The sequence below is a fragment of the Panulirus ornatus genome, chromosome 30, assembly GCF_036320965.1.
Source record: "Panulirus ornatus isolate Po-2019 chromosome 30, ASM3632096v1, whole genome shotgun sequence".
In the NCBI taxonomy this organism is placed as follows: Eukaryota; Metazoa; Arthropoda; class Malacostraca; order Decapoda; family Palinuridae; genus Panulirus; species Panulirus ornatus.
Genome location: NC_092253.1, coordinates 26,460,094 through 26,485,774, shown reverse-complemented (window position 1 = coordinate 26,485,774; position 25,681 = coordinate 26,460,094). Strand labels below are relative to the sequence as shown.

At 41.4% G+C, this 25,681-nt stretch overlaps 1 protein-coding gene across 1 annotated transcript in view; it reads right to left on the bottom strand.

Moving 5' to 3' along the window:
- LOC139758520 (CD151 antigen-like) overlaps positions 1–25,681 on the bottom strand; it is a 190,010-nt gene that overhangs the window by 7,777 nt on the left and 156,552 nt on the right. The window contains exons 3-5 of the mRNA XM_071680039.1: positions 9,370–9,561; positions 5,816–5,989; positions 5,147–5,302 (exon numbers count right to left, since the gene is read on the bottom strand). Of these exons, the coding sequence (XP_071536140.1) occupies positions 5,147–5,302; positions 5,816–5,989; positions 9,370–9,561 (522 nt within the window). The remainder of the gene's footprint in view (positions 1–5,146; positions 5,303–5,815; positions 5,990–9,369; positions 9,562–25,681) is intronic.

The following is a 25,681-nucleotide window of genomic DNA, read 5'->3' as shown; positions in this document are numbered from 1 at the left end:
AGTGCCTAGGAAATAAGTTGTTTGCTGATGATACAGCATTTATGATTTGAGTGAGATGTGGATAGGGCGCTGTGGTTTCTGTGCATTACACATGATAGCTAGAGAAAGGATGAGACCGGATGTGGCCTTTCTTCATATGTTTCTTGGTGATACCTCACTATTGCAGGGAGTGGCAATGCTGTGTCCTATGGGACAGGGAATGGATAAAGGCAAGGTTGTATGAAAATGTACATGTGTAAATATGTATATGTATGTGTTTGTATATAGAGTCCAAAAACACATACACATGTAAGTGCATATATATTATTGCATTTATATATAATTACCCCAAAATCAATTTCTGCAAAATTCGTAGTCTTACCAATGACCTTTGTAATGACTCCTGAAGCCTAACGCTGTGTTAGTTCCAGGAGCAGGGAAATATAAATTCCTGTATATATGTGTATGCAAGTGGATGGGTCTTTCTTCGTCTGTTTCCTAGTGCTACCTAGCTAATGCAGGAAACAGTGATCAAGCATAAATAATTAAATAGATATATGCGTAGGTGTTACTGGATTCCACTTGCTCAAGGGTACATTGCAAGGGAAAAGTCACCTTTGGCAAAGAAGTGTCACTGGGAGTGAAATCTCATTGCAGAATTTCTCAATCTATAGGAGTCTATATTTCCCTGCTACTGGAATTAGCACAGCCTCAGGTTTCAGGAGTCATTACAAAGGTCATTGGTAACACCACGACTCTTTCACAGAAACTGGTTTTGCGATATTTGTGGAGGGAATGAGGAGAAGTGGGAGACCAAATTGGGTGGAAAGATGGAGTGAAAAAGATTTTGAGTGATCGGGGCCTGAACATGCAGGAGGGAGAAAGGCGTGCAAGGAACAGAGTGAATTGGAATGATGTGGTATACTGGGGTCGACGTGCTGTCATGGATTGAACCAGGGCATGTGAAGTGTCTGGGGTAAACCATGGAAAGTTCTGTGGGGCCTGGATGTGGAAAGGGAGCTGTGGTTTAAGTGCATTATTACATGACAGCTAGAGACTGAGTGTGAACGAATGTGGCCTTTGTTGTCTTTTCCTAGCGCTACCTCGCACACATGAGGGGGGAGGGGGTTTTTATTTCATGTGTGGCGGGTTGGCGATGGGAATGAATAAAGGCAGACTATGAATTATGTACATGTGTATATATGTATATGTCTGTGTGTGTATACATATGTATACGTTGAGATGTATAGATATGTATGTTTGTGTGTGTGGACGTGTATGTATATATGTGTATGTGGTGGGTTGGGCCATTCTTTCGTCTGTTTCCTTGTGCTAGCTCGCTAATGCGGGAGACATTGACACAGCAAAAAGCAAAGGCAATAAATATGTATGCACTTATATGTGTATATATTCTTGTACTCCAGCTGTTTTGAGATAATGCAGCACGTGAAAAGTCACCTCTGGGGAGGCTTTATCATTTGGAGTAGTCTCATCAAAGCACTTTGAACACTAAGGAGTTCACAATCCCATGCAATAGGAAGAAGTGTTAACCTGGACATTTATGTGAGGAGAGTAATTTTATACCATGTATATAGGAAGAGATAGAGGCACTTCAAACTGAAACAAGATGGTTGTGTAAAGAACTTATTCTAACATCAACACACCTGTTTTACACCTCAAGGACCTCGAGTCCCCAAACTTTGATGTCAGGTAACTCAAGGTCTATCTTGCAACTATCACACTTTTCCTGTTTTGCCTGCTGTCCTAATTCAACAAATTTTATATATTTCTTTGACTACCTAAACTCCTGCCAAGAGACTATGGCATCCTCTCACCAGCAAGCTGAGATCCTCTACCTCAGAGCTTTCAACATTCACCATAGGAAAACAGTTACATTCCTCCCATACAGATGGTAGGGAGGTTGAAGCTCTCAGATTCTCCATTATAAATGATTTAGAGTTAATTGTCTGACACCCTACCCTTATTCTAGATCGCTGTGACCACTCTTCTAATACACTGGATTTGTTTTTCACCTCTAGTCAATCCCATTGTAAGTACACAATCATGCCCCCACGTAGTTCATCTGATCTCAATCTCATCCATGTTTCTATTTTGACTGCACCTCCCCCTCCAGCAGCACTATCTAAGGTTAAATACTAGCACCTCAACAAAACTGACTGGAATAGCTAACTTAACTTCTTTTTTGACTTTCCTTGGGTAAATTACAGTCTGTCATGTGGTGATGCTTATGTCCCAACCAAACACACAACAAAGGTTTTTCTTAAGGGAATGGAAGCATTTATTTCCTCTTCCTCCAAGATGACCTCTTAATCCAATCCATGATTCAACTGTTCTTTTTCTGAGGCCATTCAGGCAAGGGATCAGGCATATTAGGCTTGGAGAAACTCCTTCCTCTGACTCCCATTCATCTTCTACCACTGCCTGCAATCATTGCAAGCATGTTATCCATGAGTCACAGCATTCCTTTTCAGTCCAGATGGTACCATTGCTGTCTCTCGTGTACACAAAGCAACTCTCTTTGGTTCCCGTTTCTCCTCTAATTCCACCTTGGATGACTCTGACACTCCTTCACCCCCTGATGCTTCCCTTCCTAATCCTAAGCCCCTCCCCGTAATCTCTTTTCAGGCTGTCCAAAAAATGCTTCTTTCTCTGGACACAAGCAAGGCTTAAGGTCCTAAGGGAATCCATCCCAGTGTGTGGATAGAGTAAGCCGGTGAACTTCCACCTGTGCTTGCTCGTCTGTTCTGTTTCTAAAAACCAAAACTTTTCCTTCTCCTTGAAAGCATGTATTGATACATCTCATCCCTAAGAAGAGTGACCATTCTGACCCCTCTAAGTATCATCCTACTGCTTTGATATCTACCATTTCCAAAGTCTTTGAATCCCTCCTCAACTCCCATATCCCTTGACACCTTAATACACAATTTTCTCTCTGATCATTATTGTGGCCTCTTTATGGCGAGATCCATTGGTGATATTCTTTCCTATCTTGTTTATGTCTGGTCATCATCCTTGAAAGATTTTAGGGAGTCATTTGTAACTGCCTTTTAACATATCCAAAGCCTTTGACAAATTGTGGCATTGGGGTCTTATCTCTTAATTTCCCTCCCTCATTTTGCTCCTTCATATCTAGCTTCCTCTGGGGCCAATCTATCTCTGTGGTTGTTGATTAATCAGCCTTCCCCCCTTTCTCTACTAACAACAGGGTCCCTCAAGGTTCTGCCCTATCCTCTGCACTTTTTCATTTTTTCAACGATTTCTTCTCCACAAATAATCAATGCACTTATATGATGATGACTCAACACTGCATTCATCGATATCCTTCAGTTCTGCTCCTTCTCTCACTCAATCTGCATCTTGTCCTTACACAGTTTCCTCAATAAGCTCGGACAGGATATCTTGGTGGGATAGACAAAATCTAGTCAAGTTTAATGCCTCCAAGACCCAGTTTCTACCCCTCCCAGTTGGGTAGACAAAATCTAGTCAAGTTTAATGCCTCCATGACCCAGTTTCTACCCCTTTCCTATCGAAAACTCCTGACAACTCATCTCTCCTTAGATGGTTCTTAAATTCCACCTTTTGACTTGATGAATATACCTGGTATTACTGTAACAGCCACTCTTTCTTGGAAACCCCACTATATCTATATCTCTGATGCCTGTTCCTTTTTGGGAGTCTCTCAAGGGGTGGCCCCAACAATAAAGTCTCCATAACTAGTGAACAAGGAACAAGGAGAAGAGGGAGACCAAATTGGAGGTGGAAAGATGGAGTGAAAAGGATTTTGTGTGATCGGGGCCTGAACATGCAGGAGGGTGAAAGGAGGGCAAGGAATAGAGTGAATTGGAGCGATGTGGTATACCGGGGTTGACGTGCTGTCAGTGGATTGAATCAAGGCATGTGAAGCGTCTGGGGTAAGCCATGGAAAGCTGTGTAGGTATGTATATTTGCGTGTGTGGACGTATGTATATACATGTGTATGGGGGGGTTGGGCCATTTCTTTCGTCTGTTTCTTTGCGCTACCTCACAAACGCGGGAGACAGCGACAAAGTATAAAAAAAAAAAAAAAAAAAACTAGTGAACTGCAGTGCCGCTTCTTGGCCTTTAGTGCCTTACCCTTAACAGGCCAATGGCAGAGGGCAAGTCAAGCAGAGTGTTTGCAGAGGATCCTACCCAATGTTCCTGCTGACTACTTCTACCTAATGTTTCTACAGGAATAGCTAAGTCTGCCTCTAAGAAACAGTGTCCTGTTTAGATGTAGAAACTTCTTTTCCTCTGAACAGTTGCTTCATTTATACAAAGGACTGATACATCTTTGTATGGAGTACTGCTCTCACATCTGGGGTGGTTCTGGCTCTGCATCCTTACTTGACAGAGTCGAGTTGAAAGCGGTCTGACTTATGAACTGTCCCAGGCTAACTTCTAAACTTTTCCCTCTTACCTTAAGCTGCAATACTGGTTAACTTTCCTTCTTCTATAGGAATTATTTTGTTTTTTTGCTCCCAAGAGCTGGCTGCTGCATCACACAATTATTGTGTGGCTGTCGACAACTCAAGAGTGGACCGTTTCGATAACTGTTGCTTTCCCTACATCTCGAAGCTTTGGAACTCTCTCACTTTTCATGTCTTTCCCAGTAACTATGACCTAGCATATTTTAAAAGACAGGTTTTTCACCTCCAAAATTCATAATGCTTCCCCTAGTCTCTTCCTTTTCCCTTTCATAATTCTCTATATTTCATTTAAGGCCCTGCCTTGATGTGAACTTTTGAATTTCTAATTATAAACAGCATTTATTCTGCTGAAAAAGCCTGTCCCTTTGGAGGATGTGTGATGGCTTGTACCTTTCTGTCAGTTTCCATGATTTTCATAAAAGGCAAAAACCTAACAATCTTCTACTGAACCAGATGTTGGAGTTACCAAACATGATTTTCAAATAAGCCATCAAAACTAAAAATGTTCTACTGGACCAAACTTTGTTGTTACCAGTTACAAGCACTGTACCAAACTTTAGGAGGTCCCTATTGCTAATAATACTTATGCTGAAAACCCATGATATAAACTGTATGCCAGTTGTTGAAAGTTCTTTACACTACTAGTGCACAACACATCCAATCTTTGACACCACATACTAAACATTAATGACACTCACAGTGTACCATATGTTGGAAGGATGGTCCCTAACACCACAGTATGGTGAAGGTGTCTTGCAACAGGAGTCTGGAACAGTTACGTTGAGGCTTTGGTTTTTTTTCATCCATGTACTGTCCTGCCACTCACTGAATATTTGGGCTCCACAGCAGTGATACTGTTAAATGAATGCAGATGAAAACTTAAAGTGAGAATGTTAGAATATTGAATTTGAATAACAAGAGTACAATATGGTGCAATCCAAGTTACAGTTCTCTACTTCTGTCTGGTCAAAAAAGATACATTTTAATCTTACATGTACAATGTTCATCTGATTACAGCACTTTTTGAAGTTGGAATTTCAGATTTCTATAAGTAAATGATTTTTCATTTCCTTTATAGAGTTATATAGTTTCATATCTCAATAGAAGTTAAACAATTTTTTCTTTATTTTCATACTCTCTTATAAACAGTAGCCTTCAGAAGATATCCACAACACTTAATACTATTTCAGCACTAGTTTTTATCAAAGCTCCCTCTTCTGATGAATTTAACTAAATTAGTGATGTTCTTCCTCTTCATGAATAAGGAATATTCATTAAACTATAATTCATATATACTAATGATGCAGATGATTAAACAGACAAGTGTAAGTGGACTTGTGTGTAAAGTTGCATAAACTAGATCATACCTCTTTCTGCATACTGTCCACAGCCTTAGTCACCTCTGGGTCTTCCATGTAGCCGCCATTGAAAGTGGAAGTGAGTGAGCGAGACAGGCTGTCCATGACCTGTTCTTCATACACATAGGCCATCACACCACCTCCAGCTTCCAACAGGAATACCAGTAGTAGCAGAAATGTGTACTGTGAAAGATAGGAATAACTAAACTGTTGGTGAATATGTTACTGCCATACTACTGAGTAATTCAAAACTCTTACTCTAATGGGAAGAGATAATGCTCTACTTCTTGGGGCTATAAATGTTACTTTCTGATGATTATCTGATGGAGATATGTAATTTCTGTATTATTACGGGTATGAATCTACTCTGCTGAGGAGGGGACAAAAAAATTATTGATCTATGTTGCTAGCAGGCTGGAAATACCAGTAGTGGAAGGGGAAGTGACAGATTGAATTTCTGAGTGACAATTACTTATGAAAAGGGAAGGTAAAAGCAGAAGTAACAGTGTTAGAAAAGAAGTTTAGATGGGATAATGAAGATGAAGTAGATGGGAAGCAAAATTAAAGTACAGACAAGGAAGAATGACTTGAATGAGGGGAAATTAAATTAAAATACAGGTATAAGGGAAGACTTTGATCAGTAACAAGATTGTGATGTACTATTTAGGGGGAAAATGGAGCTTAAGGCTCTGAGTCTGGGAAAATCAGTATGTATTTGAAAGATGGAACCTTGTTTTACATTCCTGTACTCTAGACAGAGTTGGTAATTCACCAGTTTAGCCTTATATCATTTTTGGTCAAAACTAAACAAAATTCAACTATTCAGATGCTTAAATGCCCAAAAAATAATAAACTACAGCCCACCAATATTTAGTTCCCACAAACTGGGCAGGGCTTTGAAGCAAATGGAATATATCTATCATACATAACCCCAAGACCCCTTTAATGGTGCTCCTGCAGCATTGGAGCTACACTACAATCAGTGGCAAGTAAATAAAAGACTCCCATGGGATGAGAAGGTTCCTCATGGAGTAATAACAAGCAGGCAAAGTTGATAACATCAGGTAAAATTCTATTAAACAAGCAGAAGTATAGCAATCATGGGAGTCCACAGGAGTTGGCACTTCTCCTCTGGGGAAATGTGGAAATAGCACATAGATTGATACTTATCGTAAGTGTAGTTGCAAGAATGAAATAAAGTCTCAAATTAACCTCAAAACATTAAACCCATTATATCTCACTGAGGAAGCTTTCCACATCCAATTTCCCTTTCCTATACAAACATCATTCTGAAGACTTGTTCCACTTATTTTGACTTTTGTTCCCCAAGGAAAAATCCTGCACACACCTAGGAACAGAATCCAAACCAAAGGTAATAAAGTTTGTTTTACCCTTGCATCAAAAGTAGCATTTTGAGAGTACAGTAATGTGAAGGATGATTTGGAACATTACATTTTATTCAGTAATACTGAATACTGTGACAGTAAAGGTTATGTATATCAAGGAAAATGTAGATTGTCAACATAAATGTTACCCCATGACAGAGTTAAAGTAAATTGTTCAAATATTCAAATTGTTGCTGGATAATAAATTCAAAGAAATTAGTTATGTTTGGTAAAACGATATTTGCCCCCTAACAGACATGTAGAAACCTTTTAGCAGATAATCTCATGACTGACCAACGGATTTCGTTATTTGTTCTTTTTTAATATGAGTCACTGCTTACCCTTCCAAATTAGCCAAATTTATTGCCTCAAACTTCTCTCTGTGTTTAAGTGTGGCGAACAAACTTAAGAAACGTATCCTAGCTTTGACCTAATATGTGATACCAGTTTTCTGAATATTTCCTTATTCACATACTTAAAAGCAGTTCCAGTATTTGCCAGCAGACAGTTTGTCCCATTTACAATTCTGCTATGGTGGAGCTGAGGGGATAGGTTAGGAACATTGTCAAAGCCCAAGTCTGTCTAACACAGATTCCTACAGCTTACTTCCTGATAAATACTGTGGATATTGAGGTCTTGTTTCACTATGTCCTATTCCCATTAGTAATTGGATTGAAGTCCATTAGTCAAGTATCAGACCAACTTTAGCGTTTGTCTGGATTCCTTTGTTAGTTCATGAAATCATCACTTTATTTCCCTCATGACCTTAGAATCATTTGTAATCATATTCAGGTACAAGCCCAGTCCACTGCATTAACCATTTACATATGGTAGGTAATGAGCAATGGTTCCAAAATGAGCCCTGTGGCAACCCATCTCTAGAAGGCTCCTTTGACATGCTTCTTTGTTCCCTATTATCAAAGTCATGAAATGGTTACCCATCGTAACTTGTAGTCAGACCCATGATATCATATTGCGCATTTTTTTTCCCAACCAAACCTGAGTAATGGGACCCATCAAAATGATATTGATTATATGTATGCCAGCAGCATTTGGGTAAATCATGTTTGAAATCATCCTTTACCATGTATGACATTCTGGGTAATTAGTTTACTAACTAATGCAATTAAAGGTAAAGTAATGGTGTTTCAAAAAAACAAGGTGAAAGTTATAGATATGGGGAGGAATGACAGGAAGAGGTGAGAGAATTTAAGTATTTAGGAGCTATCTTGGGTAAGTATGGTGATATGCAAGGAGAGATACGGGAGAGAGCTGTACAGGTAGAAGAGTGATTGAATCCCTTAATAGAATAACAAAGGGTAGAGGAAGTGAAGAAAGGATTCAGGGATAGAATAGTCCTGGCAACCCTGACCAATGTACCTGAAACATGAACATGGATTGAGTCACAGAGGGCTGTGGAAATGAGCTTCTTGAGAGAAGCATGTGGGATGACTAAGTGGAATGAAGAAAGAAATGAAGGGGTATATGAGAGATGTGTTAATGGCAGGGAATGCAAAGGGAATGAATTGTGGAGTGGTGGAGCAGGTGAAACGCAATACCTTACAGTAGTTTGGGCACGTGGAAGGAATGCAAGACGGGAAGTTTACAAGGAAAGTACATGACGATACAATTGAAGGGGTTGGTTTGACATGGGGAAATAAAGTGGAAGAGCACTGGAGGGAGAGAAATGGAAGAATGCATTGAATGGTGTATGCAAGGGAGGCATGCAAGGAAAGGATGAGTGGAGACGTTTGACATGGCCATCCCCTTAATGGGAATTCCTGGAGGGAATGGGCATCAGATACATAAATAGATGTTCTCATTCAATAATTTTGTCACTGGTCATCCTATACAATATTTCTATGAATAAAGCAGCATTACATTTATAAATAACTTCAGATTTCAAAACTATCACATGTTCTGCCAATTTTTCATCATCAACTTTTTCCCATTTCCATGCAATGGATCAAGTATATAAAGATGTGCACTTCTTGTGGGAATTATTTTTGGAGTAAAAGGGTTCTGAGTCACACAGTGCCATGGGCTGGCAAAGGGTAGGCATTCCCAATATCATAGGTAAGGTTTCTTACTCTTTTACTTATAAAACAAACAAATTTAATGAGTGATATGCTTAAGAATAAAAGTCAAAGGCCCAAGTAAAAATTTAGCATGACTCACGACAAGTAGATAGCAGCGGTCCTCCCTTAGGATGGCGCAGCAGGCAAGGAGGGCTGCGAAAATGACAATAATCCCAGCCAGCAACAGGAGAAAAGGAATGGCAGCATAGAGACCAGTGCGTAGAAGTACTGTATACGGCTGCTTTTCCAACAGTGTCCAGATGGCCACCCCCAGCACTGCACACCCACCCAGCTGCAAGATAGGAAAGGATCAGCAAAGGCTGAGCTCAGTTGAATCATTGGTCACACAGGTTCATGACAGCAAGGAACAATTAGTCTAAAGATAAAGCATTCTGCATACTTATAGAAACAGTACATGATTCACCACATGTGGAATATGGCAACATTAATTTAGTCAGAAATATTTGAGCATTCTGGAGGCAAACAACAGGTGACATGACTTTATCCTCAATATTTCATGTCATTGTTTGGATATGCTGGGGATTTATGTTAGCTGAGACAGCACGGGCAGTAGGCCCTAATCAAGGCAATCTCTAACACTATATATACATACATCCTAACATGAGCAAGGTACCTGTTTTATCAATTGACCCCTAGGGGTGGAAAAACAACTAGGTTGACTGTGGACTGACTGCCACAATCAGGATTCGAATCTATGCACTCGATGGCCCAAGAATATGTCACACTAAGGAGTGCCATATCCTTGAGCAGATGTATGGATAAAAACTGGAAATGACGAACAAAAGTTGTTGGATGGTGTGGATGGAGTGATATGGATAGGAATAAATGAAAATTATTAGGGATGTGAAATTGTGCTATCACTGAGAGTATGGGAAGGTGTTACAGAACATGGACAGAATGGACGGTGTGGGTGAAAGGGAAGATTGGAATTATGAAGGATACACCTGTGAATATGAAGACTGAGTGATGTAAGGAAATATGAATGACTGTACGATTGGTTTGGTGTAGGAGTAAAAGGTAGTTGTAATGGGTGATGTGAATGCAATGGTGGGATGTGACTAAATTGGCGAGATGGCTGGCAGATGGGAAGTGTCGGGAGCAAAGGAGAATGGAAGTTATCTTGTGGAAGTCTGTGCTGAGAGGAGTTTCTTCCTTACAAAACATCTTTTTTCAGCTCATGATAATCATCTTGTGTTGAAAAAACGGTTTGATTGACTATGTGGCAGGGGTCGAATGGTTGAGAAAGCTTGTCCTGGATGTGAGAGCTGTGAGAGAATTCTTTGGAGACTCTGACCATTTTGCAGCTGATGAAGGTGAGGATCAGTGAGAAGTGGAGATATGGAGTAAGGAAGAAAGTTGAGGTAAAGTGTTGGCAAATGAGAAGATGAATTGGAAAGAATGCAAAAAGGAGTGTAGTAAATGTAGAAATGCAATCATTGGTGAATGTGTTAAATGTTTAGAGAAAGACTGTAAATGGTTGTAGAATTAGTAGTAGGATACAATGTCATGAGACATAAGAATAAAAGGGGAAATGCATGATGGACAGATAAGATTAGAAATGCTGTGAAATAGAAAAAAAAAGGAATTTAATGGTTGTAGAATTAGTGGTTGGATACAATGTCATGAGACAAGAATAAAAGAGGAAATGCATGATTGACGGATAAGATTAGAAATGCTGTGAAATAGAAAAAAAGGAATATGATAGATTGCTTGAAAAAATGTACCTGTCAGAGTTCAACAAAGGGAGGGAGGAATTTGATAAGTGTAAGCAGAATGTTAAGAAGCTTATAAAGAAAAGCAAAAAAGATTAAATAAAGGTTTTGGAAGAAAGTGAAAAGTGTAGGAAAAACAAGAAACTGTACTGGAAAGAGGTGAAAAGGAGAGATGCATATAATAGTGGAAATGTAAATGTAAGAAGTACGGAAGGCGAGTTTCTGAATAAAAGGAGGAAGTGAAAGAAAGATGGAAAGAGTATTTTGAAGAACTGATGAATGTGAGAGAAGGTGAGGCAGTAGTCGTTAAATGTATGGGTATGGAGGATGGAAGGAAAAGGATACAAGTGCATGGGCCTTTAGCAATAAGGGAGGTAAAAAGGGCAATAAAGAAGTATAAGATATGAAAGGCACCTGGAGTGGATGGCATTATGGCTGAAATGTTGAAGTATGGAGGAGACAGTAAGACGGAATGGATGCAGATATGTAATTCAACATGGAAAGAGAAGGCTGTGCCTAACAATTGGGTGAAAGCTGTTATTGTTCCTTAAATCAAAGTAAAAAGTGCTAAGGATGTATGTAGCAATTATAGGGAATGACAGTTAAGTATACCATGAAAAGTGTATGCGAGAGTGTTAATGTATAGAGTGATGAAAGTGACTGAATGCAGAATAAGTGAGGAGTAAGGGAGTTTTAGGATATGTAAGGAATGTGTAGAACAGATTTTTGTAGTGAAAATGACTGTGGAAAAGTATCTAGCAAAAGGTTCTTAAAGAAGCTCTATGCAGCTTTTGTGAATCAGGAGAAAGTGTATGACAGTGTGAAATGTTGTATGGGATGTGTTAAGAATGGATGGTGTGAAAGCCTTCACTAGAGTAACAACCGTATATGTACGGGTTAACGGAGAGTCGAGTGAAAGTTTCAGTATACATGTGAGTGTGAGACTGGCCTGTTTGATGTCACCGTGGCTTTTTAACATATATATATATATATATATATATATATATATATATATATATATATATATATATATATATATATATATATATATATATATATCCCTGGGGATAGGGGAGAAAGAATACTTCCCACGTATTCCCTGCGTGTCGTAGAAGGCGACTAAAAGGGGAGGGAGCGGGGGGCTGGAAATCCTCCCCTCTCTTTTTTTTTTTTTTTTTTTTTTTTTTTTTTTTTTTCCAAAAGAAGGAACAGAGAATTGGGCCAGGTGAGGGTATTCCCTCAAGGCCCAGTCCTCTGTTCTTAACGCTACCTCGCTAATGCGGGAAATGGCGAATAGTTTGAAAGAAAGAAAAAAAAGATATATATATATATATATATATATATATATATATATATATGGGGATAGGGGAGAAAGAATACTTCCCACGTATTCCCTGCGTGTCGTAGAAGGCGACTAAAAGGGGAGGGAGCGGGGGGCTGGAAATCCTCCCCTCTCGTTTTTTTTTTTTTTTTTTTTTTTTTTTTTCCCAAAAGAAGGAACAGAGAATTGGGCCAGGTGAGGGTATTCCCTCAAGGCCCAGTCCTCTGTTCTTAACGCTACCTCGCTAATGCGGGAAATGGCGAATAGTTTGAAAGAAAAGAAAAGAAAGGAATGATAAAAGAGATGAAAGCTAAATTTGAGAAAAGGAGTGCAAAGACAGAATGTGGTGGTGAGGTATAGTGACTTGTGACCAACATGTTTGTGAATGATAACTTGTTTACTGTGAGTGAATAGTTGCAGAAGGTTGTGTGTTTTATGATGTTAAAACAAAGGTAACTGGAGGTAAATGCAAGTAAAACTAAAGTAATGGTTTGACAAAGAAAGAGTGAAAGTATAGATTCTGCAAAGTCTTACAGAGTGACAGAAGAACTTATACTAAACTCTTATAGATATGGGGAGAGAAAGATTGGAAGAGGAAGTAGAATTGAAGTATTTTGGAGCTATCTTAGGTATGTTTGGTGATATGGAAGGAAAGATAAGGAAGAGAGCAGTATAGGGAAGAAATCACCGAGTCCCTTGATAGAATAATGAAGGGCAGAGTTATTGGTATGGAAGGGCGGAAAAGATTATGGGATTGCATAGTACTCCGGACCCTGACCTTTGCAACCGAAACACATGGAATGAGTCACAGAGGTTAAGAATCCAAGCAGTGAAAATTATCTTACTTGAAGACCATGCAGTAAGATTAGATGCAAAGGGAATGAATTGTGGAGAGGTAGAGTGAGTGAAACATAATACTTTGAAGTGGCTTGGGCATGTGGAAAGAATGCAAGACTGGGAATATTCAGAGTGTATGACAGTATGGCTAATTGGGGTGGTGTGAGAGGAAGACCACTTGTGACATGGGAAACAGAGTGGAGGATTGCTTCAGGGAAAGAAATGGAGGAAAAGGGCATGGAATGGTGTATGTGAGGATGCTATGTAAGGACAGGGATAAATGGAGACACTTTTGTTGTGGCCAACCTTCCCAACGCCCCTTTGATGGGAGTTCCTGGAGGGACTGGGCATCAGAGATATACAGACAGACATACATACATACATGACTATAGTGCACTTCCTTATAACATACAAACCTCCAGCAGCCAGGATCAAACCCGGGACCCCTGTCTAGCAGGTGGGAGCACCACTGGTAGGTTATGATCACCCCATATATACACAGATAATAATAATAAATTGGCTCATTACACAAGACGGCTAGAAAATGGATGAGAGAAAATGAGGCCCTTTTTTTTCTCCCCTACCTACCCTACACCTCGCTAATGCAGGATACAGCAAACAAGTATGAATAATTTTTTTTTTTTTTTTTGCCGCTGTCCCCGCGTTTGCGAGGTAGCACAAGGAAACAGACAAAAGAAATGGTCTAACCCACCCCCTTACACATGTATATACATACGTCCACACACGCAAATATACATACCTACACAGCTTTCCACCCAGACGCTTCACATGCCCTGATTCAATCCACTGACAGCACGTCAACCCCAGTATACCACATCGATCCAATTCACTCTATTCCTTGCCCTCCTTTCACCCTCCTGCATGTTCAAGCCCCAATCACACAAAATCTTTTTCACTCCATCTTTCCACCTCCAATTTGGTCTCCCACTTCTCCTCGTTCCCTCCACCTCCGACACATATATCCTCTTGGTCAATCTGTCCTCACTCATTCTCTCCATGTGCCCAAACCATTTCAAAACACCCTCTTCTGCTCTCTCAACCACGCTCTTTTTATTTCCACACATCTCTCTTACCCTTACGTTACTTACTCGATCAAACCACCTCACACCACACATTGTCCTCAAACATCTCATTTCCAGCACATCCACCCTCCTGCGGACAACTCTGTCCATAGCCCACGCCTTGCAACCATACAACATTGTTGGAACCACTATTCCTTCAAACATACCCATTTTTGCTTTCCGAGATAATGTTCTCGACTTCCACACATTCTTCAAGGCTCCCAGGATTTTCGCCCCCTCCCCCACCCTATGATCCACTTCCGATCCCATGGTTCCATCCGCTGCCAAATCCACTCCCAGATATCTAAAACACTTTACTTCCTCCAGTTTTTCTCCATTCAAACTTACCTCCCAATTGACTTGACCCTCAACCCTACTGTACCTAATAACCTTGCTCTTATTCACATTTACTCTTAACTTTCTTCTTTCACACACTTTACCAAACTCAGTCACCAGCTTCTGCAGTTTCTCACATGAATCAGCCACCAGCGCTGTATCATCAGCGAACAACAACTGACTCACTTCCCAAGCTCTCTCATCCACAACAGACTTCATACTTGCCCCTCTTTCCAAAACTCTTGCATTCACCTCCCTAACAACCCCATCCATAAACAAATTAAACAACCATGGAGACATCACACACCCCTGCCGCAAACCTACATTCAATGAGAACCAATCACTTTCCTCTCTTCCTACACGTACACATGCTTTACATCCTCGATAAAAACTTTTCACTGCTTCTAACAACTTGCCTCCCACACCATATATTCTTAATACCTTCCACAGAGCATCTCTATCAACTCTATCATATGCCTTCTCCAGATCCATAAATGCTACATACAAATCCATTTGCTTTTCTAAGTATTTCTCACATACATTCTTCAAAGCAAACACCTGATCCACACATCCTCTACCACTTCTGAAACCACACTGCTCTTCCCCAATCTGATGCTCTGTACATGCCTTCACCCTCTCAATCAATACCCTCCCATATAATTTACCAGGAATACTCAACAGACTTATACCTCTGTAATTTGAGCACTCACTCTTATCCCCTTTGCCTTTGTACAATGGCACTATGCACGCATTCCGCCAATCCTCAGGCACCTCACCATGAGTCATACATACATTAAATAACCTTACCAACCAGTCAATAATACAGTCACCCCCTTTTTTAATAAATTCCACTGCAATACCATCCAAACCTGCTGCCTTGCCGGCTTTCATCTTCCGCAAAGCTTTTACTACCACTTCTCTGTTTACCACATCATTTTCCCTAACCCTCTCACTTTGCACACCACCTCGACCAAAACACCCTATATCTGCCACTCTATCATCAAACACATTCAACAAACCTTCAAAATACTCACTTCATCTCCTTCTCACATCACCACTACTTCTTATCACCTCCCCATTTGCGCCCTTCACTGAAGTTCCCATTTGCTCCCTTGTCTTACGCGCTTTATTTACCTCCTTCCAGAACATCTTTTTATTCTCCCTAAAATTTAATGATACTCTCTCACCCCAACTCTCATTTGCCCTCTTTTTCACCTCTTGCACCTTTCTCTTGACCTCCTGTCTCTTTGTTTTATACATCTCCCACTCAATTGCGCATATATATATAATATATATATATATATATATCCTCAACAAACTCAACAAACTTATACCTCTGTAATTTGAGCACTCACTCTTATCCCCTTTGCTTTGTACAATGGCACTATGCATGCATTCCGCCAATCCTCAGGCACCTCACCATGAGTCATACATACATTAAATAACCTTACCAACCAGTCAACAATACAGTCACCCCCTTTTTTAATAAATTCCACTGCAATACCATCCAAACCTGCTGCCTTGCCGGCTTTCATCTTCCGCAAAGCTTTCACTACCTCTTCTCTGTTTACCAAATCATTTTCCCTAACCCTCTCACTTTGCACACCACCTCGACCAAAACACCCTATATCTGCCACTCTATCATCAAACACATTCAACAAACCTTCAAAATACTCACTCCATCTCCTTCTCACATCACCACTACTTGTTATCACCTCCCCATTTGCGCCCTTCACTGAAGTTCCCATTTGCTCCCTTGTCTTACGCACTTTATTTACCTCCTTCCAGAACATCTTTTTATTCTCCCTAAAATTTAATGATACTCTCTCACCCCAACTCTCATTTGCTCTTTTTTTTTTCACCTCTTGCACCTTTCTCTTGACCTCCTGTCTCTTTCTTTTATACATCCCCCACTCAATTGCATTTTTTCCCTGCAAAAATCGTCCAAATGCCTCTCTCTTCTCTTTCACTAATACTCTTACTTCTTCATCCCACCACTCACCACCCTTTCTAATCAACCCACCTCCCACTCTTCTCATGCCACAAGCATCTTTTGCGCACTCCATCACTGATTCCCTAAATACATCCCATTCCTCCCCCACTCCCCTTGCTTCCATTGTTCTCACCTTTTTCCATTCTGTACTCAGTCTCTCCTGGTACTTCCTCACACAGGTTTCAGAAGTGGTAGAGGATGTGTGGATCAGGTGTTTGCTTTGAAGAGTGTATGTGAGAAATACTTAGAAAAGCAAATGGATTTGTATGTAGCATTCATGGATCTGGAGAAGGCATATGATAGAGTTGATAGAGATGCTCTGTGGAAGGTATTAAGAATATATGGTGTGGGAGGAAAGTTGTTAGAAGCAGTGAAAAGTTTTTTTATCGAGGATGTAAGGCATGTGTACGTGTAGGAAGAGAGGAAAGTGATTGGTTCTCAGTGAATGTAGGTTTGCGGCAGGGGTGTGTGATGTCTCCATGGTTGTTTGTTTTGTTTATGGATGGGGTTGTTAGGGAGGTGAATGCAAGAGTTTTGGAAAGAGGGGCAAGTATGAAGTCTGTTGGGGATGAGAGAGCTTGGGAAGTGAGTCAGTTGTTGTTCGCTGATGATACAGCGCTGGTGGCTGATTCATGTGAGAAACTGCAGAAGCTGGTGACTGAGTTTGGTAAAGTGTGTGGAAGAAGAAAGTTAAGAGTAAATGTGAATAAGAGCAAGGTTATTAGGTACAGTAGGGTTGAGGGTCAAGTCAATTGGGAGGTGAGTTTGAATGGAGAAAAACTGGAGGAAGTGAAGTGTTTTAGATATCTGGGAGTGGATCTGGCAGCAGATGGAACCATGGAAGCAGAAGTGGCTCATAGGGTGGGGGAGGGGGCGAAAATTCTGGGGGCCTTGAAGAATGTGTGGAAGTCGAGAACATTATCTCGGAAAGCAAAAATGGGTATGTTTGAAGGAATAGTGGTTCCAACAATGTTGTATGGTTGCGAGGCGTGGGCTATGGATAGAGTTGTGCGCAGGAGGATGGATGTGCTGGAAATGAGATGTTTGAGGACAATGTGTGGTGTGAGGTGGTTTGATTGAGTGAGTAACGTAAGGGTAAGAGAGATGTGTGGAAATAAAAAGAGCGTGGTTGAGAGAGCAGAAGAGGGTGTTTTGAAGTGGTTTGGGCACATGGAGAGGATGAGTGAGGAAAGATTGACCAAGAGGATATATGTGTCGGAGGTGGAGGGAGCAAGGAGAAGAGGGAGACCAAATTAGAGGTGGAAAGATGGAGTGAAAAAGATTTTGTGTGATCGGGGCCTGAACATGCAGGAGGGTGAAAGGAGGGCAAGGAATAGAGTGAATTGGAGCGATGTGGTATACCGGGGTTGACGTGTTGTCAGTGGATTGAATCAAGGCATGTGAAGCGTCTGGGGTAGACCATGGAAAGCTGTGTAGGTATGCATATTTGCGTGTGTGGACGTATGTATATACATGTGTATGGGGGGGTTGGGCCATTTCTTTCGTCTGTTTCCTTGCGCTACCTCACAAACGCGGGATACAGCGACAAAGTATAAAAAAAAAAAAAAAAATATCCTCAATAAAAACTTTTCACTGCTTCTAACAACTTGCCTCCCACACCATATATTCTTAATACCTTCCACAGAGCATCTCTATCAACTCTATCATATGCCTTCTCTAGATCCATAAATGCTACATACAAATCCATTTGCTTTTCTAAGTATTTCTCACATACATTCTTCAAAGCAAACACCTGATCCACACATCCTCTACCACTTCTGAAACCACACTGCTCTTCCCCAATCTGATGCTCTGTACATGCCTTCACCCTCTCAATCAATACCCTCCCATATAATTTGCCAGGAATACTCAACAAACTTATACCTCTGTAATTTGAGCACTCACTCTTATCCCCTTTGCCTTTGTACAATGGCACTATGCACGCATTCCGCCAATCCTCAGGCACCTCACCATGAGTCATACATACATTAAATAACCTTACCAACCAGTCAACAATACAGTCACCCCCTTTTTTAATAAATTCCACTGCAAAACCATCCAAACCTGCTGCCTTGCCGGCTTTCATCTTCCGCAAAGCTTTTACTACCTCTTCTCGAGTTTTTATCGAGGATGTAAGGCATGTGTACGTGTAGGAAGAGAGGAAAGTGATTGGTTCTCAGTGAATGTAGGTTTGCGGCAGGGGTGTGTGATGTCTCCATGGTTGTTTAATTTGTTTATGGATGGGGTTGTTAGGGAGGTGAATGCAAGAGTTTTGGAAAGAGGGGCAAGTATGAAGTCTGTTGGGGATGAGAGAGCTTGGGAAGTGAGTCAGTTGTTGTTCGCTGATGATACAGCGCTGGTGGCTGATTCATGTGAGAAACTGCAGAAGCTGGTGACTGAGTTTGGTAAAGTGTGTGAAAGAAGAAAGTTAAGAGTAAATGTGAATAAGAGCAAGGTTATTAGGTACAGTAGGGTTGAGGGTCAAATCAATTGGGAGGTGAGTTTGAATGGAGAAAAATTGGAGGAAGTGAAGTGTTTTAGATATCTGGGAGTGGATCTGGCAGCGGATGGAACCATGGAAGCGGAAGTGGATCATAGGGTGGGGGAGGGGGCGAAAATTCTGGGAGCCTTGAAGAATGTGTGGAAGTCGAGAACATTATCTCGGAAAGCAAAAATGGGTATGTTTGAAGGAATAGTGGCTCCAACAATGTTGTATGGTTGCGAGGCGTGGACTATGGATAGAGTCATGCGCAGGAGGATGGATGTGCTGGAAATGAGATGTTTGAGGACAATGTGTGGTGTGAGGTGGTTTGATCGAGTAAGTAACGTAAGGGTAAGAGAGATGTGTGGAAATAAAAAGAGCGTGGTTGAGAGAGCAGAAGAGGGTGTTTTGAAATGGTTTGGTCACATGGAGAGAATGAGTGAGGAAAGATTGACCAAGAGGATGTATGTGTCAGAGGTGGAGGGAACGAGGAGAAGAGGGAGACCAAATTGGAGGTGGAAAGATGGAGTGAAAAAGATTTTCTGTGATCGGGGCCTGAACATGCAGGAGGGTGAAAGGAGGGCAAAGAATAGAGTGAATTGCCAGAGGTAAATGCCAGAGTTTTGGAAAGAGGGGCAGGTATGAAGTCTGTTGGGGATGAGAGAGCTTGGGAAGTGAGTCAGTTGTTGTTCGCTGATGATACAGCACTGGTGGCTGATTCATGTGAGAAACTGCAGAAGCTGGTGACTGAGTTTGGTAAAGTGTGTGGAAGAAGAAAGTTAAGAGTAAATGTGAATAAGAGCAAGGTTATTAGGTACAGTAGGGTTGAGGGTCAAGTCAATTGGGAGGTGAGTTTGAATGGAGAAAAACTGGAGGAAGTGAAGTGTTTTAGATATCTGGGAGTGGATCTGGCAGCGGATGGAACCATGGAAGCGGAAGTGGATCATAGGGTGGGGGAGGGGGCGAAAATTCTGGGGGCCTTGAAGAATGTGTGGAAGTCGAGAACATTATCTCGGAAAGCGAAAATGGGTATGTTTGAAGGAATAGTGGTTCCAACAATGTTGTATGGTTGCGAGGCGTGGGCTATGGATAGAGTTGTGCGCAGGAGGATGGATGTGCTGGAAATGAGATGTTTGAGGACAATGTGTGGTGTGAGGTGGTTTGATCGAGTGAGTAACGTAAGGGTAAGAGAGATGTGTGGAAATAAAAAGAGCGTGGTTGAGAGAGCAGAAGAGGGTGTTTTGAAGTGGTTTGGGCACATGGAGAGGATGAGTAAGGAAAGATTGACCAAGAGGATATATGTGTCGGAGGTGGAGGGAATAAGGAGAAGAGGGAGACCAAATTGGAGGTGGAAAGATGGAGTGAAAAAGATTTTGTGTGATCGGGGCCTGAACATGCAGGAGGGTGAAAGGAGGGCAAGGAATAGAGTGAATTGGAGCGATGTGGTATACCGGGTTGACGTGCTGTCAGTGGATTGAATCAAGGCATGTGAAGCGTCTGGGGTAAGCCATGGAAAGCCGTGTAGGTATGTATATTTGTGTGTGTGGACGTATGTATATACATGTGTATGGGGGGGGTTGGGCCATTTCTTTCGTCTGTTTCCTTGCGCTACCTCGCAAACGCGGGAGACAGCGACAAAGTATAAAAAAAAAAAAAAAAAAAATATATATATATATATATATATAGAGAGAGAGAGAGAGAGAGAGAGAGAGAGGGGGGGGGGGATAAGGGAGAAAGAATACTTCCCATGCATTCCTCATGTGTCGTAGAAGGCGACTAAAGGGGACGGGAGCAGGGGTCTGGAAACCCTCCTTGTATTTTAACTTTCTAAAAGGGGATACAAAAGAAGGAGTCATGCGGGGAGTGCTCATCCTCCTTGAAGGCTCAGATTGGGGTGTCTAAATGTGTGTGGATGTAACCAAGATGAGAAAAAAAGGAGAGATAGGTAGTATGTTTGAGGAAAGGAACCTGGATGTTTTGGCTCTGAGTGAAACGAAGCTCAAGGGTAAAGGGGAAGAGTGGCTTGGAAATGTCTTGGGAGTAAAGTCAGGGATTAGTGAGATGACATGAACAAGGGAAGGAGTAGCACTACCCCTGAAACAGGAGTGGTGGGAGTATGTGACAGAGTGTAAGAAAGTAAACTCTAGATTTATATGGGTAAAATTGAAAGGTGATGGAGAGAGATGGGTGATTATTGGTGCATATGCACCTGGGCATGAGAAGAAAGATCATGAGAGGCAAGTGTTTTGGGAGCAGCTGAATGAGTGTGTTAGTGGTTTTGATGCATGAGACCAGGCTACAGTGATGGGTGATTTGAATGCAAAGGTGAGTAATGTGGCAGTTGAGGGAATAATTGGTTTACATGGGGTGTTCAGTGTTGCAAATGGAAATAGTGAAGAGCTTGTAGATTTATGTGCTGAAAAAGGACTGGTGATTGGGAATACCTGGTTTAAAAAGAGAGATATACATAAGTATACGTATGTAAGTAGGAGAGATGGCCGGAGAGCGTTATTGGATTATGTGTTAATTGATAGGCGCGTGAAAGAGAGACTTATGGATGTTAATGTGCTGAGAGGTGCAACTGGAGGGATGTCTGATCATTATCTTGTGGAGGCGAAGGTGAAGATTTGTAGAGGTTTTCAGAAAAGAAGAGAGAATGTTGGGTTGAAATGAGTGGTGAGAGTAAGTGAACTTGGGAAGGAGACTTGTGTGAGGAAGTACCAAGAGAGACTGAGTACAGAATGGAAAAAGGTGAGAACAAAGGAGGTAAGGGGAGTGGGAGAGGAATGGGATGTACTTAGGGAAGCAGTGATGGCTTGCTCAAAAGATGCTTGTAGCATGAGAAGCGTGGGAGGTTGGCAGACTAGAAAGGGTAGTGAGTGGTGGGATGAATAAGTAAGATTATTAGTGAAAGAGAAGAGAGAGGCATTTGGACGATTTTTGCAGGGAAATAATGCAAATGAGTGGGAGATGTATAAAAGAAAGAGGCAGGAGGTCAAGAGAAAGGTGCAAGAGGTGAAAAAGAGGGCAAATGAGAGTTGGGGTGAGAGAATATCATTAAATTTTAGGGAGAATAAAAAGATGTTTTGGAAGGAGGTAAATAAAGTGCGTAAGACAAGGGAACAAATGGGAACTTCAGTGAAAGGGGCAAATGGAGAGGTGATAACAAGTAGTGGTAATGTGAGGAGATGGAGTGAGTATTTTGAAGGTTTGTTGAATGTGTTTGATGATAAGAGTGGCAGATATAGGGTGTTTTGGTCGAAGTGGTGTGCAAAGTGAGAGGGTTAAGGAAAATGATTTGGTAAACAGAGAAGAGGTAGTAAAAGCTTTGCGGAAGATGAAAGCCAGCAGGCAGCGGGTTTGGATGGTATTGCGGTGGAATTTATTAAAAAAGGGGGTTACTGTATTGTTGACTGGTTGGTAAGGTTATTTAATGTATGTATGATTCATAGTAAGGTGCCTGAGGATTGGCGGAATGCTTGCGTAGTGCCATTATACAAAGGCAAAGGGGACAAAAGTGAGTGCTCAAATTACAGAGGTATAAGTTTGTTGAGTATTCCTGGTAAATTATATGGGAGGGTATTGATTGAGAGGGTGAAGGCATGTACAGAGCATCAGATTGGGGAAGAGCAGTGTGGTTTCAGAAGTGGTAGAGGATGTGTGGATCAGGTGTTTGCTTTGAAGCATGTATGTGGGAAATACTTAGAAAAGCAAATGGATTTGTATGTAGCATTTATGGATCTGGAGAAGGCATATGATAGAGTTGATGGAGATGCTCTGTGGAAGGTATTAAGAATATATGGTGTGGGAGGCAAGTTGTTAGAAGCAGTGAAAAGTTTTTATCGAGGATGTAAGGCATGTTTACGTGTAGTTAGAGAGGAAAGTAATTGGTTCTCAGTGAATGTAGGTTTGCGGCAGGGGTGTGTGATGTCTCCATGGTTGTTTTATTTGTTTATGGATGGGGTTGTTAGGAAGGTAAATGCAAGAGTTTTGGAAAGAGGGGCAAGTATGCAGTCTGTTGTGGATGAGAGAGCTTGGGAAGTGAGTCAGTTGTTGTTCGCTGATGATACAGCACTGGTGGCTGATTCATGTGAGAAACTGCAGAAGCTGGTGACTGAGTTTGGTAAAGTGTGTGAAAGAAGAAAGCTGAGAGTAAATGTGAATATGAGCAAGGTTATTAGGTACAGTAGGGTTGAGGGTCAAGTCAATTGGGAAGTAAGTTTGAATGGAGAAAACTGGAGGAAGTAAAGTGTTTTAGATATCTGGGAGTGGATTTGGCAGCAGATGGAACCATGGAAGCGGAAGTGAATCATAGGGTGGGGGAGGGGGCGAAAATTCTGGGCGCCTTGAAGGATGTGTGGATGTCGAGAACATTATCTCGGAAAGCAAAAATGGGTATGTTTGAAGGAATAGTGGTTACAACAATGTTATATCATATCGTTGAAATTCACTCTATTCCTTGCGCGCCTTTCACCCTCCTGCAGGTTCAGGCCCCAATCACTCAAAATCTTTTTCACTACATCTTTCCACCTGCAATTTGGTCTCCCACTTCTCCTCGTTCCCTCTACCTCTGACACATATATCCTCTTGGTCAATCTTTCCTCACTCATTCTCTCCATGTGACCAAACCATTTCAAAACACCCTCTTCTGCTCTCTCAACCACACTCTTTTTATTACCACACATCTCTCTTACCCTATTATCACTTACTCGATCAAACTACCTCACACCACACATTGTCCTCAAACATCTCATTTCCAGCATATCCACCCTCCTCTGCACAACTCTGTCCATAGCCCACGCCTTGCAACGATATAACATTGTTGTAATCACTATTCCTTCATATATACCCATTTTTGCTTTCCGAGATAATGTTCTCAACTTCCACACTTTCTTCAACGCTCCCAGAACGTTGCCCCCACCCCCACCCTATGATACACTTCCACCTCCATGGTTCCATCTGCTGCCAAATCCACTCCCAGGTATCTAAAACACTTCGCTTCCTCCAGTTTTTCTCCATTCAAACTTACCTCCCAATTGACTTGACCCTCAACCCTACTGTACCTAATAACCTTGCTCTTACACTTTACCAAACTCAGTCACCAGTTTCTGCATTTTCTCACATGAATCAGTCACCAGCGCTGTATCATCAGCGAACAACAACTGACTCACTTCCCAAGCTCTCTCATCCACAACAGACTTCATACTTGCCCCTCTTTCCAAAACTCTTGCATTCACCTCCCGAACAACCCCATCCATAAACAAATTAAACAACCATGGAGACATCACACACCCCTGCCGCAAACCTACATTCACTGTGAACCTATCACTTTCCTCTCTTCCTACACGTACACATGCCTTACATCCTCAATAAAAAGTTTTCACTGCTTCTAACAACTTCTCCTCCACACCATATATTCTTAATACCTTCCACAGAGCATCTCTATCAACTCTATCATATGCCTTCTCCAGATCCATAAATGCTACATACAAATCCATTTGCTTTTCTAAGTATTTCTCACATACATTCTTCAAAGCAAACACCTGATCCACACATCCTCTACCACTTCTGAAACCACACTGCTCTTCCCCAATCTGATGCTCTGTACATGCCTTCACCCTCTCAATCAATACCCTCCCATATAATTTCCCTGGAATACTCAACAAACGTATACCTCTGTAGTTTGAGCACTCACTTTTATCCCCTTTGCCTTTGTACAATGGCACTATGCAAGCATTCCACCATTCCTCAGGCACTTCACCATGAGTCATACATACATTAGATAACCTTACCAACCAGTCAACAATACAGTTACCCCCTTTTTCAATAAATTCCACTGCAATACCATCCAAACCGCTGCCTTGCCGGCCTTCATCTTCCGCAAAGCTTTTACTACCTCTTCTTTGTTTACCAAATTATTTTCCCTAACCCTCTCACTTTGCACACCACCTCGACCAAAACACCCTATATCTGCCACTCTATCATCAAACACATTCAACAAACCTTCAAAATACTCACTCCATCTTCTCACATCACCACTATTTGTTATCACCTTTCCATTTGCCCCCTTAACTGAAGTTCCCATTTGTTCCCTCGTCTTACGCACTTTATTTACCTCCTTCTCAAACATCTTTTTATTGTCCCTAAAATTTGATGATACTCTCTCACCCCAACTCTCATTTGCCCTCTTTTTCACCTCTTGCACCTTTCTCTTGACCTCCTGCCTCTTTCTTTTATACATCTCCCACTCATTTGCATTATTTCCCTGCAAAAACCGTCCAAATGCCTCTCCCTTCTCTTTCACTAATAATCTTACTTCTTCATCCCACCACTCACTACCCTTTCTAATCTGCCCACCTCCCACACTACTCATGCTATAAGCATCTTTTGCGCAAGCCATCACTGCTTCCCGTAAATACATCCCATTCCTCCCCCACTCCCCTTACGTCCTTTGTTCTCACCTTTTTCCATTCTGTACTCAGTCTCTCCTGGTACTTCCTCACACAGGTTTTCAGAAGTGGTAGAGGTTGTGTATCAGTGTTTGCTTTGAAGAGTGTATGTGAGAAATACTTAAAAGCAAATGATTTGTATGTACATTCATGGAGTCCTGGAGAAGGCATATGATAAG